The sequence below is a fragment of the Sus scrofa genome, chromosome 1 (genome assembly GCF_000003025.6).
Source record: "Sus scrofa isolate TJ Tabasco breed Duroc chromosome 1, Sscrofa11.1, whole genome shotgun sequence".
Lineage (NCBI taxonomy): Eukaryota > Metazoa > Chordata > Mammalia > Artiodactyla > Suidae > Sus > Sus scrofa.
This window is the reverse complement of record NC_010443.5, coordinates 271,505,476-271,521,087: the sequence shown is the minus strand read 5'-3', so window position 1 is coordinate 271,521,087 and position 15,612 is coordinate 271,505,476. Positions and strand designations below refer to the sequence as shown.

Below are 15,612 nucleotides of genomic sequence, written 5' to 3'. Positions count from 1 at the left end.
CGAAACGGAGGCGCCACTGAGTCAGGAGGTTTCCTAGGTGCTCCGGTTAATAACAGCCTTAGAAGCCATTCCTCAGTGCTTCCTCATTCAGTACATATGTATCGAATTAATTAAATGCCCCAGCTCTGTTTTCAGAGGAGTTCCTGGGGGTAGTTCGGAGGACAAAAGAGAGTAGCTGACAGTCACTGCTTGTCACTCGCCAGGACGTCTCAGTGAATCCACCCAAAGACCTTGTGAGAAATCCATCCCCGTTTTAAGTGATCAGGGTTTTTTTTGTTTTTAATTGTAGTTGACTTACAGTGTTCTGTCCATTTCTGCTGTCAAGTGAAATTTGACATATAATAGACATTTTTCCTCACATTATCCTCCATCATGCTCCATCACAAGTGTCCCCTGTGCTGTGCAGCAGGATCTCATTGCTTACTTACCCCTCCAAATGCTATCATCTGCATCTTCTAACCCCAGACTCCCAGTCCGCCCCACTCCCTCCCCATGCCCCCCTCGGCCACCGTAAGTCTGTTTCTCCAAGTCCACGAGCTTTTTTCTTTTCTGTAGACTGATTCGTTTGTGCCATATATTAGATTCCAGACACAAGTGATATCTTATGGTATCTGTCTTTCTCTTTCTGACTTACTTCACTCAGTATGAGTCTCTAGTTCAATCCATGTTGCTGCAATGGCATTATTTTGGTTTTTTATGGCTGAGTAGTATTCCATTGTGTATATGTACCATATCTTCTTAATCTGTTCATCTGTCAGTGGGCATTTGGGTTATTTCCATGTCTCGGCTATCGTGAATAGAGCTGCAATGAACATGTGGGTGCATGTATCTTTTTAATGGAAGTTTTGTCCAGATAAATGCCCAGGAGTGGGATTGCTGGATCATACAGCAGTTCTATATTTAGCTTTCTGAGGTTCCTCCATACTGTTCTCCATAGCGGTTGTACCAATTTACATTCCCACCAACAGTGCAGGAGGGTTCCCTCTCCTCCACACCCTCTCCACATTTGTTCTTTGTGGATTTATTAATGATGGCCATTCTGACAGGTGTGAGGTGGTATCTCGTAGTTTTGATTTGCATTTCTCTAATAATCAGTGATGTAGCGTTTTTTCAAGTGCTTTCTTTGGAGAAATGTCTATTTGGGTCTTCTGCCCATTTTTCTTTTTTTTCTTTCTTTTTTTTTTTTTTGTCTTTTTAGGGTCACATCTGAGGCAGATGGAAGTTTCCATCTCGGGTTTGAATCAGAGCTGTAGCCACCAGCCTACACCACAGCCATAGCAACGCGGGATCTGAGCTGAGCCACGTCTGCAACCTACACCACAGCTCACAGCAACGCTGGATCCTTAAACCACTGAGCAAGGCCAGGGATCAAACCTGCGTCCTCACGGATGCTAGTCTGATTCATTTCTGCTGAGCCACGACGGGAACCCATTGCCTATTTTTCAGTTGGGTTGTTTGTTTTTTTGCTGTTAAATTGTATGAGTTGTTTGTATATTTTGGAGATTAAGCCCTTGTCGGTTGCATCATTTGATACTATTTTCTCCCATTCATCCCCATTTTAAAGAGGAAAAGACTGGGGCTCAAGAACTTAACATCACCTGCCCACGGTTACACAGGGAGAGAGCCCAGGACCCGAGCCCAGGTCTGTGTTCCTTGAGAGCGTGCCCTCTCAGCTGTTGTCCCATCTCCCGGGAAAGGCAGCTGCAGTGTGGAGTCTGCCGCCCCACGAGCTAGTATCAGGTGTGATCCATTGTGCGTACATGCTTGCATGCATGAGTGTGTGTGTGTGTGTGTGTGTATGAGAGAGAGAGTCACATGCTTGGTTCCTGCAGGGCCTGCTTAAGTGCTCAGGGGGGCAGGAGGGGGGTCAGTGAGGACTCGTCAAGCCCTCAGAGTTGGCACTTGTCTTAGTTCGCTCACGCAGCTGAAACAATACCATCGACTGGACTGCTTGTAACAAGTTCATTGCTCACAGCTCTGGGGGTGGGAAGTCAAGACCAGGGTGCCAGCTCGGTTGGGTGAGGGCCTTCTTCTTGGTCATAGACACTCAGTGATCTTCATGCGGCAGGAGGGCGAGGCACCCTTCTGGGGCCCAGACCCCACTGGGGAGAGCTTTTAAAGACTTCCCAAGGCCCCTCCAAACACTGTCATCCCTGGCGGTTAGGATTTCGGCACGAGTTGGGGCAGGGAGACACAAACACTCCAACCACAGCAGCACCGAGCGTGAATCTTAAACTAGGCAGATTCCTGACCAGAGGGGAGTGTCTCTCAGCAGGTCCTGTGGCAGCACCTTCCTGCCGGGGGTGAGCATCTGACAGGTCCGACAACTGGGCTTTCATGGGGGACCGCAGCCACTGTCCCAACAGGGTGGCGTGGAGGGGTCCCTCAGAGTGGCCTCTCGGGACCAGGCCGTCCCCTCCCTCGGCCGAGGCGTTTCTTCTCTGTGGACCTTCCCAGCCAGTGAGGGAGCATCCTCCGGAGGTGAAACCGGGAACTGCAAAGGCCAAGCGCTTCACCAAACTCTACCTCCCTGGCACAGCCCAGAGTGAGTGCCCAGCCCGGTTGGTGGCTCTGAGGGCTCAGTTGGCACATGGCACCTGTGGGGAGGACACTATGGCTCCTCTGCCCCCGGCTTCTCAGCAAGCTGGCGTGCGAACCGGGTCCAGCGAGCCTCTGAGCCTTCCGTGTCAGTGCGGCACTTCCACAGGCTCGTCTGCCTGGGTACCAGCCTTGGCCTTGAGTTTGTGAATTACATGGGGAAATACAATGTGTGAAAACGAGTAGCTACCTAGGCAGGTTTCTGGGTCGGATAGAAACCCGCTGTGGGCGGGGCTCGTTGGTTGCGATGGCCTCGGGGCTGGCAGCAGCGGGGACAGAGGGAGGGCTTGCCTGTCCCTTGAATCCCAGCAGCTCTGCGTCCAGGGGTGGCTTTGACCTCCTGCTACTTTAAAACTGCATTTCTTCTTTCCGCTTGTCCTTGTCCGTGGGATTCAGAAGTTCTGTGCAAAGAGCAGAGGACGCATGCGTGAGTGCTGGGCATGTTTGTGCTGGGTGGGCTTTTGTCACGTTCTGAGTCAGAGAGGTGGGAGGTGAGCCTGGCAGGGACTTCAGACGCAGCCCCTTCCACACTGCTCGCCGTTTCCCAGGTGCTGGCAGGCCCTTTGCAGGACACGAGGACACTGTCGGGTCCTCCACAACCCCTCTGTCCCTCATGTCGCAGCGGAGCCCAGGCCTGGAGCGTGCTCACTGGTTCCAGGAAGCCGTGGGTGTCCACTGTCACTGCCAGCCCCACCTCAGACTTGTCTCCTGAGGTTCAAGGCAGTGTTAGGGACATTGCACTTTATTTGTTTAAAAGAAAGGAAGGGGAGTTCCCGTCATGGCGCAGTGGTTAACGAATCCGACTAGGAACCATGAGGTTGCGGGTTTGGTCCCTGCCCTTGCTCAGCGGGTTAATGATCCGGCGTTGCCGTGAGCTGTGGTGTAGGTTGCAGACACGGCTCGGATCCCGAGTTGCTGTGGCTCTGGCGTAGGCCGGTGGCTGCAGCTCCGATTGGACCCCTAGCCTGGGAATCTCCATATGCCGTGGGAGCGGCCCAAGAAATAGCAAAAAAAAAAAAAAAAGAAAGAGGAAGGAAGGATGGACAGACAGACATGGAGAAAGGGCAGTGAACTCTGGTTTGTAGGGTTTTGCTAGCCCAGTCCTTTGAACCCTTTTTAAGGCTTCTGCCCTTCCCTTCCAGAAGGATTTGAAGTGATTGCGTATTTTAAAGGCCACAGTATGTGGCTGTCAAGAGATAGAACCAAAGAGACTCGTTCCAAAAACTCAGAACGAGTAAGTGTGACCGGTTGTGTGACGGCACACCCTGACTTTAGCCGCACGGTCCCTGAAAGGACAGACGGCACAGACGGGATTGTGCAGGCTTCGTTTCCTGACAGAGCGGAGGACGGGACTCCGTACGGGGGGGCCTGCTCTCCTTTGGGGGCCCCGCGTCCTGCCGATTAGACACTGAGGACGCCCTGAGGTGGGGGGGCCGGGCCCTCATCGGAATGACTGTGCACAGCCTGTCTCGGGGCAGCTGACTTAATCTAATCTCTTTTTCTTTTGTCTGTTTTCTTCTTCCCGTCCTCTCGTGTGCGTGTCTGTGTTCCGCTTTGCTTAGTATAAGTCTGTGTTTAGGTCCTACTCGCAGGACTTCGTGCCTCACAGCCAAGCTTCCGTCCGCCCTCTCCTCCCGTCTAGCTCCTCTTCCTCTCCGCATTTCCCACCTGTCCACCAGTCTCAGAGCTCTGACTTAGCGGTGCCAGCCGTGGCCAGTCCGCCTCCCAGCACCCTGGACGGGCCTCTTTCATCTTCTCAGGAGAGCAGCTTTCATGGGAACACTGTCTGCCTTCCTTCCGAAACCTCTTTCACTGACTCGCCCCAGACGCCTTCGGTGAGAACTCCGTCCGCACGCACGCCTCCCGCGGCTGCACGTTTTGAGAAGGCCTCTCCCCGCGCTGGCTGTCGGGTCGGTTGCTGGCGTGTGCCCGGGAGCAGCGTGGCTGGATTGAGGGGTGTGGAAGGTCACGAGTGGTTTCCAGAACAGAAACCGAACCTCCTCGGCAGAGCTCCCGTCAAACGAGGGCTCTGACTTTCCACAAATGGGTCAGGGACCGCTTCGAGACAGTCGGTCGTCAGAAGCCTGAGATAGAAAGTGCCACTGGTTTTCCGTTTGGTTGTTCGTAGGAAGGGACGCCGAGGCCTCTGGCAGAGCTCGAAGGCAGTTGCGTATCTGGTTGCCCGGGGTGCTGCCGGTGGAGGGCCTCTTTCCTGTGCTGCGACGTGGGCTGCAGTGCTCCACGTGGGCACAGGGGAGTGGCCCTGGACCAGTAGACGGGCAGAGCCAGCGGGGCCGTGGGGCCCATGCTCCAGCACGACCAGCCATCCCCCTGCGCTGCCTCTTGCCCTCCGCGGTCGCCCCAGCCCCTGGGGACCCTGCAGTCCCCACCGCGGCAGAGCGGGGAGGAGTATGCTCCCCGGGGACAGTTCGAGGGGTCCTTGACATCTTTGGAGAAGCTCCGGCAGGAAACTCGGGTCCCCCAACAGAGGCAGGAGGTGGCAGGAGCAGGTTTGTTCTGCGGCCCAGGAGCACAGAGGGCCCCGCCGTCGAGTCTTCTCTCCCTGTGGAAGGAGCGTCCAGTCAGGGCAGCCGGGGGCCTGTCACATGTGCGTTTCCTCTCGTCCTGTCTCCCCAGAGCGAACGCGCCAGTGAGGAGGCTGGCGAGGGTGACTACGTCGGTCTGTGTGGCTCTGGCCGGAGCGGCGGGGCGCTGGCCGGCCCTCGAGGAGTAAGTGACCTCGGCTGCTTCGCGCATGCGGCCTGGTGGGTCAGCCTGCTTCTGCTGGCGGAGCCTCCTGGTCACCAGCAGCCGCGGTGGCGCCGGCCTTGGCTTGTGCTTCAGCAGTGGGGGGCTCCTCCAGCCTGGCCGAGGGGCCGTCTGGAAATCCCGGGGGCGGCCTGTCACCGGCCCTGGCTGCGGATCTGGTTGCTCTGGGTGCTTTCTTGCTACCCCATCTTCTGGTGTCGAGGTCCCTCTTCGTCCCTCCCCAGAGGCGGGGACTCTTCGTCCTGAGCCTCCCAGACCGAAGCCCCTCCTCCCCAGCATGCTCCTCCCACCCTCCGGTCCCTGCTCCCAGGGAAGCTGGTGAGCCCGCCGGGCCTCCCCCAACACGCTCACTGGTACGGCCGTCCCGACGGTCGACCTGCAGCAGTTGGGTCAAGTGGTCGGCTTTTCTGGCTGTGCTGTGGCAAAACCTGAGCGCTCAAAACCCTCAAAACTCACCGAGCAGGCTGTGACCTTCAGGGCTCCCCCAAAGGGCCCAGCCCCTTAGAAGCATGTCAGCCCCATCAAGATGGCCCCATGGGGGCCCCACAGCATCTGAGGAACCCACACTAGGCAGGCCCCACCTCAGGCATTAGCAAACTGTAGAAGGTTGTGGAATTTTCACTGCAGTGGGATTCAGCCCTGTTCTTGGAGCTGAGCTCTCTCCCCCCTGGTGACCCCACCTCACCTGTCCCCTCTGGTGATCTGTGCCCCGTGTCATCGGTTTAGCTTTTGTGCAACAGAGTCCCTCCCAGGCCGGCCTGCCGAGGTCTCCCCCAACACGTGACCTTGTTCAGTGCTGCTCCTTTGTGCCCCTCGTGCCCCCCTGCTCTCTCATGGCCTCGGTGGCAGAACAGGGATGCAGGGGGGCCGTGTTGTCACTGAGAGGGGTGGGCCCAGGTTCCTGGGAAGAAGCAAGGCTGCTGGGGGAGGGGAGAGGGTTGCCTCGTGCACTCGAGCAGCGTGGATCCTTTGGAAGCATAACTGGGAGGCAGCCAGGCGGGCGCTGTGGCCCGAGGCCTTGCTGTGACTAGGAAGTCAGCAAAGGTTCGTGCACACCAGCCAGGCCTGATTGCGGGGGCCCAGGCTGTGGAGGCAGACAGTCCCGGGTTTGAGTCCAGGCCGCAGCCTTCCCACTGGGGGGTCTTGGGCAGGGCCCGCCACAGTCTCTGTTGCTTTGTGCGAACAGGCGTGGTAGGACCAGGTGGGAAAAGGCTGCGCGGCACCGGCTGGGCACAGCTGAGTGGGGGCAACTGTGACAGTCGTTTCTTCCAGGCGGTGGCTGGGCTGGCTTCGTCCAGCTTGGCAGCTGGCAGGGGTTATAAGTCGTGGCACTGTTCACCCTCCCCAAAGGCAGGGAGCTGATCTGGAGAGGGCCTCTGCTCCCGGTGTCATTAACCACAGTCCCGGTTAACTCGTTTGCGTCTTAGGTTGCTCCATGGGAACTGGCCCTCGGAAGCCACTGGCAGGCAGGAAGGCTGGGAAGCAGAGCAGCCCAGCGTGGGGCCTGTGTCACAAACCCAGCACTGCCTTCTCTTTCAGGAATCGCCAGCCATGAAAGATGGACACCTCAGAGATGCTTCATCAGGCAGCAGTGCCCCTGGGCAGGAAGGCAGAGACGGCGGGGACAGGTACGAAGCTGCCCCGGGGAGCTGGGTGCCCTGAGGGCTGTGTGCTCTCGCACGCACACCCACCCCTGAGCACACCGGGCCTGCTGGTGCTTCGTGTACAACAGCACCGCGCAGAGGGTCTTCTGCAAACTGAAGGTTCGTGGCTGCCCTGAACCAAGACGGTCGGTAGGCGCCTTATTTCCAGCAGCATGTGCTCACTTCGCGTTTCTGCATCACATTTTGGTAATTCTCCCAGGGTTTCAAATGTTTTCGCTATTATTTACCCGTTACGACAGTCAGTGATCTTTGCTGCTACCACTGTAATTGTCCTGGGTCACCACAAACCGTGCCCGTATGAGATGGCAAACTAATCGATAAACGCTGTGGGTGTTCTGACGGCTCCACTGCACGGCTGCCCCGTCTCTCCCTCTCCTCGGGCCTCTCTGTTCCTTAAGACACAACAATATTGAGGTCAGGCCAGTTGATGACCCCACAGCAACCCCTAAGTGTTCAAGTGAAAGGAAGAGCAGCAGGTCTCTCACTTTAAATCAGCAGCTCGAAATGAGGAAGCCTAGTGAGGAAGGCGTGGGGAAGGCCAGCTCAGGCCTAAAGCTAGGCCTCTGGTGTCACAGACAGCGAGTCAAGTTACGGTCGCAAAGGAAAAGTTCCTGAAGGATATTCAAAGTGCTGCTCCAGGGACTGCATGACTGATAAGAAAGCAAAGCAGCCTTACTGCTGATACGGAGAAAGTTTGAGTGGTCTGGGTAGAAGATCAGACCGGCCATACCGCTCCCTTGAACCAAAGCAAAACCCACAGCAAGGCCCTGACCCTCCAAGTCCACGAAGGCTTCTGAGAAGGTGGCGAAGCTGCGGGAGGGAAGGGTGACGCTGGCAGAGGCTGGTCCATGAGGTTGAAGGCAAGAGCCCTTTCCGTAGCATCACGCACAAGGGGAGCAGCAGGTGCTGATGCAGGAGCTGCAGCGAGTTATCCAGAAGCTCCAGCTCAGATACTGAATGCAGGCGGCCGCCCCAAACCACGGATTTTCAGTGCAGCGGAAACAGCCTTCCACTGGAAGAAGACGCCGACCGGGACTCGGAGCTGGAGAGGAGTCGGTGCCTGAATTCCAGGCTTCAAAGGACAGGCCGCCTCTGTCATTAGGGGCTGATGCTGCTGGTGACTCGGAGCTGAAGCCAGTGCTCATGGACTGTGTCCCAGCTCGTAGGGCCCGTCAGAATGCTGCTGCCTCTGCTCTGCCCGTGCTCCCTAAATGGGAGCGCGGAGCCGGGACCACAGCACCTCTGGGTACCACATGGTTTACTGAATATTTTAAGCCCACTGTTGAGACCTCCTGCTGAGGGAAAAAAGATTCCTTTCAGGGTATAGTTGCTAATAGGTAATGCTCCCCCAGGAGCCCTGAGGGAGGCTCAGGGCGAGGGCCGCGTGGCTTCCCGCCTGCTGTCACAGTGTCCTTCGGCAGCCCCCATCCAGGAAGGCATCTCAACTACCCGTCGTATCAGTTGAGAAATACATTGCATGACCAGTTATGGCAGTGGTGACGTAAAGCTGTCGCTGCTGTAACTAGCGATCCCGCTCGTGGACCTGGCAAACTGAGTTAAACCTCCTGGAAAGGGGTCGCCATCCTAAAGGTCCCTGAGAACATTCGTGATTCGTGGGAGAGGTCAGATGTCAGCATTAACAAGATTGGGAAAGCTGATTCCGGAGTTCCCTTCGTGGCTCAGCGAAAGCGAATCTGACTAGCATCCGTGAGGTGCCAGGCTCGATCCCTGGCCTTGCTCAGTGGGTTAAGGATCTGGTGTTGCCATGAGCTGGGGTGTAGGTCGCAGGCGTGGCTCAGATCTGGCGTTGCTGTGGCTGTGGTGTAGGCCGGCTGCTGCAGCTCCAATTCAACCCCTAGCCTGGGAACCTCCATATGCCACAAGTGCAGCCCTAAAAAGACCAAAAAAAAAAAAAAAGAAAAGTTGATTCCAACCCTCCTGGATGACTCTGAGGGGTTCAAGGCTTCAGTGGAGGAAGTAACTGCAGATGGTAGAAATAGCAAGAGAACTGAATTCAAAGTGGAGCCTGGAGGAATTCCCGTCATGGCGCAGCAGAAAGAAATCCGACTAGGAACCATGAAGTTTCGGGTTCGATCCCTGGCTTCACTCAGTGGGTTAAGGATCCAGCATTGCCGTGAGCTGTGCTATAGGTTGCAGACACAGCTTGGATCTGGCATTTCTGTGGCTGTGGCCTAGGCCGGCAGCTACAGTTCCAATTCGACCCCTAGCCTGGGAACCTCCATATGCCGAGGGTGCGGCCCTAAAAAGACAAAAAGACCAAAAAAAAAAAAAAAAAGTGGAGCCTGGAGTTCCTGTGTGGCTCAGTGGGTCAAGGATCCAGCATTGTTACTGCTGTGGCTGTGGTTGCTGCTATGGCCCAGATTTAATCCCTGGCCTGAGAACTTGTGCATGCTGCAAGCGAAGCCAAAAAAAAAAAAAAAAAGTGGAGCCTGAAGATCTGGCTAAATGCTTGCAATCCCATGATGAGACTTTAACAGATAAGGAAGTGCCTCTTAGGGATGGTTTCTTGATGGGATCCATTTCCAGGGAAGGTGCTGGGGAGATTGTGGGCACGACGACAAAGGATTTAGAATATTCCACATACTGGGTCGATTAAAGCAGCACCAGGCTTGAGAAGATTGACTCCAGTTTTGGAAGAAGCTCTACGGTGGGTAAAATGCCGTCAGCCAGCATTGCGGGCCACAGAGAAATCGTCTGTGAAAGCAAGAGCCAGTCCATGCCGCAGACTTCATGGGTGTCTTGTTTTCAGAAATGGCCACGGCCACCCCAGCCTTCAGCAGCCACCAGCATTGAGGCCAGACCCTCCACCAGCAGAAAGATTGCATCTTAACAATGGCTCAGGTGGTAGCGAACACTTTTAACCAGAAAGTATTATTTAAGGAGTTCCCGTCGTGGCGCAGTGGTTAATGGATCCGACTAGGAACCATGAGGTTGCGGGTTCGATCCCTGGCCTTGCTCAGTGGGTTAACGATCCGGCGTTGCCGTGAGCTGTGGTGTAGGTCGCAGGCGCAGCTTGGATCCTGCGTTGCTATGGCTGTGGTATAGGCCGGTGGCCACAGCTCTGATTAGACCCCTAGCCTGAGAACCTCCGTGTACCATGGGTGTGGCCCTAGAAAGGACAAAAAGACAAAAAAAAAAAAAAGTATTATATAAGAAGGCATATGTATATTGTTCTTTAGACAGTGCCATTGTACACTTAATAGACTGTAGTATAAATATACCTTCTATGTGCATTGGGAAACTTTTAAAGATTCACGTAACTCAGTTTATTGTGATAGTTGTTTCATTGCGGTGGTTGGGAACAGAGCCCACAGTATCTCCAAGATGTGCTCTACGTGCTTGCCTTTTTTCTCTTCTCAGAATTATGCATGCTCGGGGTAGAGAAAACATAGAAAGTGTATTAAAAGTACAAAAAAATAAGAAAAATCACTAATGATAATCCCACCCTTCCAAAGCCTTCATTCCGGCATGCAGGCCGCCTCTGCCTCTTAAGTACCCCAACCTTCCTAAGCTTCTGCACATCCCCCGTAACGCTCTCTTCACATCCTGGGCCACCTTTCCTCCTGCCTCTTCCAGGTTCACGTAAAGATCGTGAAAGATTCCCCCTTTTATTGTGAGTTTCCAGAGGCATGTTGATTACGTGCAGTGTGTATTTGAAAGGAAGTTACAGAAGTTAGAGAAGTGACACTTGGCCCCTAAGTATTTTATCCTGCCTCCAAAAAAAAAATTTAACTACCTCCCTGGAGTTCCTCTCATGGCTCAGTGGGTTAAGAACCCAACTAGTATCCATGAATATGCAGGTTCAATCCCTGACCTCGCTCAGTGGGTTGAGGATCTGGTGTCGCTGTAGGCTGCAGCGTAGGTCACAGTTGCAGCTCGGTTCTAGCATTGCTGTGGCCATGGTGTAGGCCCAGCAGCTGCAGCTCCGATTCAACCCCTAGCCTGGGAACTTCCATATACCTTGAGTGTGGCCCTTAAAAACAAAAAAAATTTTAGGAGTTCCCCGTCATGGCACAGCGGAAATGAATCCACCTTAGGAACCATGACGTTGCGGGTTCAGTCCCTGCCCTCGATCAGTGGGTTAAGGATCCAGCATTGCCATGAGCTGTGACGTAGGTCGCAGACTCGGCTCGGATCCCACGTTGCTGTGGTGTAGGCTGGCACCTAGAAATGCAGTTAGGAGTTCCCGTCGTGGTGCAGCAGAAACAAATCCGACTAGGAACCGTGAGGTTGTGGGTTCCATCCCTGGCCTCGCTCAGTGGGTTAAGGATCCGGTGTTGCCGTGGCTGCAGCATAGGACGCCAGCTATAGCTCCGATTGGACCCCTAGCCTGGGAACTTCCATATGCCGTGGGTGTGGCCCTAAAACGCAAAAAAAAAAAAAAAAAAATTAAATCCCTCCCTGATTACAGTGTGATTCTCACACCCAAGAAGAGTAATAATAAATGCAAATTAGTTTCTAGCGCCCCTGTCCTCCCCAATGTCTGGAATAGCTAATGTTTTGGAGCCTAGGTCAGTCAGGAGTCATCTTTGGTTTGGTTGTATGTCGCTTTCATCTTGTAACATTTTCGGTGTTAGCGTGAGTCCAGCCTGACCAGGTCTAGGACTCTGCAGTCGCGTTCTTCAGTCTGCACTTGAAAGTCAGCGGTAGGACCCGCACGTCGCCTCTGCTGCCTTTGTGAGATGTTCCGCCACACTCCCACCTAGCGCTTCCGTCTCAGCGCTCTCCTGTCCTGCTGGCCCTGCGGCCCGGCTCCCATGAGCACCGGGTGTCCACACGGTGGCCTTGAAGCAGACGACCGAGACCATTGCTTTCTCATGCTGCTCGGTGGCGCCTTCTCGAGCTCCGTGCTAGTCCCTCCACTTGCAGATGGAGCATCCGGAGGGGCCAGGAACGTCCAAGATCCCACAGCGCATCGGGAGCGGAGCTGGAGATCCAGCCTGCGTCCTGGCTTCGGTCCATACTGGGCCCCGGGGGGGGTGGGGGCAGCCCTGGTCTCCCGCTGGAGCTGCCGTGCAGGGCCGGCTTGTTCTGTACCGCATGGCCCCAGGGCCTGTGACGCAGCACAGTCGCTTCTGTCTCCAGGGCCCCGAAGTCTCCAGACGCCTCCGAGTCAGCTCAGTCAGAGGAGGAAGTGGACGAGCTGTCCCTCATCGACCACAGTGAGATCATGGCCAGGCTGACGCTCAAGCAAGAGGTGAGTGCTTCCCAGGCCTTCGTGCGCAGCGTCTGGCCTGAAAAGCCCGTGCGGAGGTCACCTGGACGTGGCCCAAGCCAAGTGCCAGCCCCCCAGGGGCCGTGCTGGCCCGTGGGCTCCACGCGTCCCATTTATCCCGGCGCAATGCCTGGGCCGCCGTACCTGCCCTGAGACACCGGCCAGTGGTCGGCGTCCAGGAGGACGCGTCCTTTCTCTTCTCTAGCACATCTAGAGCGTGGTCCTGGGCAAGTGACGTGGCATCTCCAGGCCCCGAATGATGGGACTTGGGGCAGGGGGAGCGGTTCTTGGGAGAATGAAACCCGTGCGGGTGCGGCCCCACGCCCATGTGGGGAGCCCACGTTCACGCAGGAGACGTCCGCGTTGTCAGTGACAGAACAGCCCATGGCGGTTTCAGCGTGGGCGGCACAAGCCAGTCACGGCAGTGCAGGCCCGGCCACGGTGGCCTCCTCCGTCCTGTGCCTTGTCAGGAGAGCCTCGGTGGTCAGCGTGGTCCCCAGACCTGGCCCGGGCAGAGCTAACCCGGGGCCTTCCGTCTCCCCTCTGCTGTGCTCCCTGTGACAGCCTGGACCACCCCTGGGGAGGTGACCGGTTTCTGGGCTCCAGCTAGCATCCAGCATCCACGCCGACACACGGGCCAGCAGCCAGACGTTGCCCTTTGCCCACTGCCCCAGAGGGGAACCGGGAAGGCGGGGCTGGCTCCTCTGCAGAGAAGTCATGTTTCGTGACCCTTGCCAGAAATTTCTTCTGAAAAGCCAAGGCCTGGGCCTGGCAGTCCGCGTCACTCAGGACCCTGGGTTCCAGGGGTGAAAGCCTTGAGGCCCTGGAGAGGCACTTGAGGCCCTGAAGAGGCAGGCACATTGCCAGGAGCAAGGGCCAGAGATGCCAGGAGGCTGGTGGGTGTTGTTCCCTCTGGGTCCAGCGTGAGGGAATGTGGCCCTGGGGCTTCTGCTCCTGGCCTTCCCTGGTCGCAGCTCCTTTGGGCTCCAGGCCAGGTTTATGGGTTCAAACCTTTGTGTGCCGTGTGAAAAGAAGGCTTTTCCTTAGTTGGGTGGGGTGGGGCGGGGCGGTGGGTGGGCAGAGAAGCAGGGCTACGGGAACGTCCTTGTGACACTCCCCACTCCTCTGAGAAGGGTGCCCCGGGAGAACCTGTGACGGGACCGTGCCCCCGACCCCCCGCCCTGCCGGAAGCAGACTCAGGTGCAGGGCAGCTCGCTGTGGCTTTAGGACATGCCTGCCTGCCTCCCTAGAGGCTCCTCGTCCCCTCCTCGCCTCTCTGACCCACAGACTGGTGAACAGGGAGAGCCTGACTGAAGCCACATGCCCCAACCCAAACCCAGTTATGTCCAGAGCCCCGTGCCCTGGTGCCCACCGTGGCCCCCCGATGAGCTCTCATGGTGCCTGTCTGCCAGGTGGGCAGGGTGGGCAGGTCCTCCTGGCCTCTGCAGCCGGGCCAGATGCCTCGCACTGAGGGAGAGCGGGGCGGAGGGGTCTCTGCCCCCTGGTGTCCCTGTCGTCGCCTCCCTGCCTGTGACTTCCTACGCCCACCTTCTTTGGCTGCCTCTGCCTCACCCCCTTCTCTGTGTGGTTTCGCAGGGTGACGACGGGCCAGACGTCCGTGGAGGGTCTGGCGACATCCTGCTGGTCCACGCCACCGAGACGGACAGGAAAGGTAGGGCAGTGGCCTGGGTGTGGGAGCTTTCGCCGAAGCCAGCGCGGGCTCCCTCCACTGCCGCGGCCCCTCCCTCCCTTTCTCTCCTCGCCACCAGCCCTGAGCCATCGGAACAGCGGTCCCGGTGCTGCTGGGTCACTGTGGGGAGAGCCCACGCTGGGCACAGGTGACTCGCATTCAAAGCCAGGCACGCTACTTCCCAGCCTCTCGGGGCGTGTCCTCGGTTGGTGCCGGCTCGCGGGGACCCCAGGACCTCCAAGGGGGCGAGTTCCCCGTGCGGAGCTTGACCTCTTGTCCCAGCGCGTTCAGCAGCCTAAAGGTCACGTCGCTGTGCGGGTAGCTTTTGATGCCTCTCCTGATAATTGGCCCGTCAATGCTCCAGACTGCTAGCCTGGGCCTAACATGCCCGCTCAGGGGCTTCCTGGGGCAGCACTCTGTCCAGGAGCTGTCTGTCTCACAGCGCATTACCTCTGCAGGATGGGGTCCCCCCCTCAGCATGGAGACACCCCATTCTGGGTCCCAATTCTCTGAGGGGGCCGGAAAAGCAGGGTGGACTCTGCCAGCGAAAGAGCAGTCTTTCCAGGTTGTGTTCTGGAAGGAAGAAGAGAAGGGGGTTGTGAAGACAGTGCCCATGACCTTGGTCAGGACGGCAGGGGCACTGCAGTGCCCACACGCCCCTGCCAGGCCTGGCCTCTCTCCACACTCACTTTCTTTTTACGTTTTTTTGTTAGTTTGTTTTTGCTTTTTTAAGGGCCATACCTATGACACATGGAGGTTCCCAGGCTAGGGGTTGAATCAGAGCTGCAGCTGCTGGCCTACACCACAGGCACAGCAATGCAGGATCTGAGCCAGGTCTGCGACCTACACCACAGTTCAGGGCAACACCAGATCCTTAACCCACCAAGCGAGGCCAGGGATCGAACCCACAACCTCATGGTCCCAGTCAGATTTGTTTCTGCTGCGCCACAACAGGAACTCCTCTTACATTTTTTAAATTATTAAAAAGATGGTGGAACAGCGACGTTAAATTAAGGTGGGGAGGAACGGAAGCACCCCAGTCTTGAACCCTAACCCCCCGATTTTATTTTTGTAAACGACTTTGTCCCCCTGTTTTTGCAGCAAATGTCTCCAGCGTGTTACTTAGATGGTTCTGGGAGTTTGTAATTATGAAGGTAGCACAAAAACGATTGTTTACATTGCAGAAAATTTGAAAAAGAGAGTAAAAGGAGAAATGGCTCCCCCAAACTCAGCTGGCCACGCTTCTGCCCTCCAGGCTTCTTCTGACCCAAGCAGAGCGTGGTTCTGAACTTTGAGTTTGAATCCTGGCTATGCTGTTTGCAGGCTTAGGCAACCGCCAGGCACAGCCCTGCTCGGCCTCCACTGGCTCAGATTTTTGAGAGTGCCCAGCACACGTGAAGCTTGAGTGAGCTAACCTGAGACATGCCTGGCACATAGGAAGTGCTGGGGCCTCTCTGTTCCCATCCCAGGAACAGCATGTGCCCTGCTTCCTGCAGTGGACGCGCCCGCGTTCTCAGCTTGGCGTGAGAAACAGTTCTCATTCTTGTCCAGAAGTAAAAGGCTGGAACGGGAGCTGGCTCAGTCCTCGGCTCTGAGCAGGGAACTCTGCTGTCCTGCCAGGTGCAAGCAGCTGTAGCCAAGGCCAGAGGGAGCCC

The 15,612-nt window shown here is 56.4% G+C and overlaps 1 protein-coding gene across 1 annotated transcript in view; it reads left to right on the top strand.

Moving 5' to 3' along the window:
- The window catches only part of RAPGEF1 (Rap guanine nucleotide exchange factor 1), a 130,367-nt gene that overhangs the window by 103,522 nt on the left and 11,233 nt on the right, over positions 1 to 15,612 (top strand). Inside the window, 3 exon segments of the mRNA XM_005654593.3 lie at positions 6,907 to 6,995; positions 12,138 to 12,249; positions 13,864 to 13,939. Of these exon segments, the coding sequence (XP_005654650.2) occupies positions 6,907 to 6,995; positions 12,138 to 12,249; positions 13,864 to 13,939 (277 nt within the window).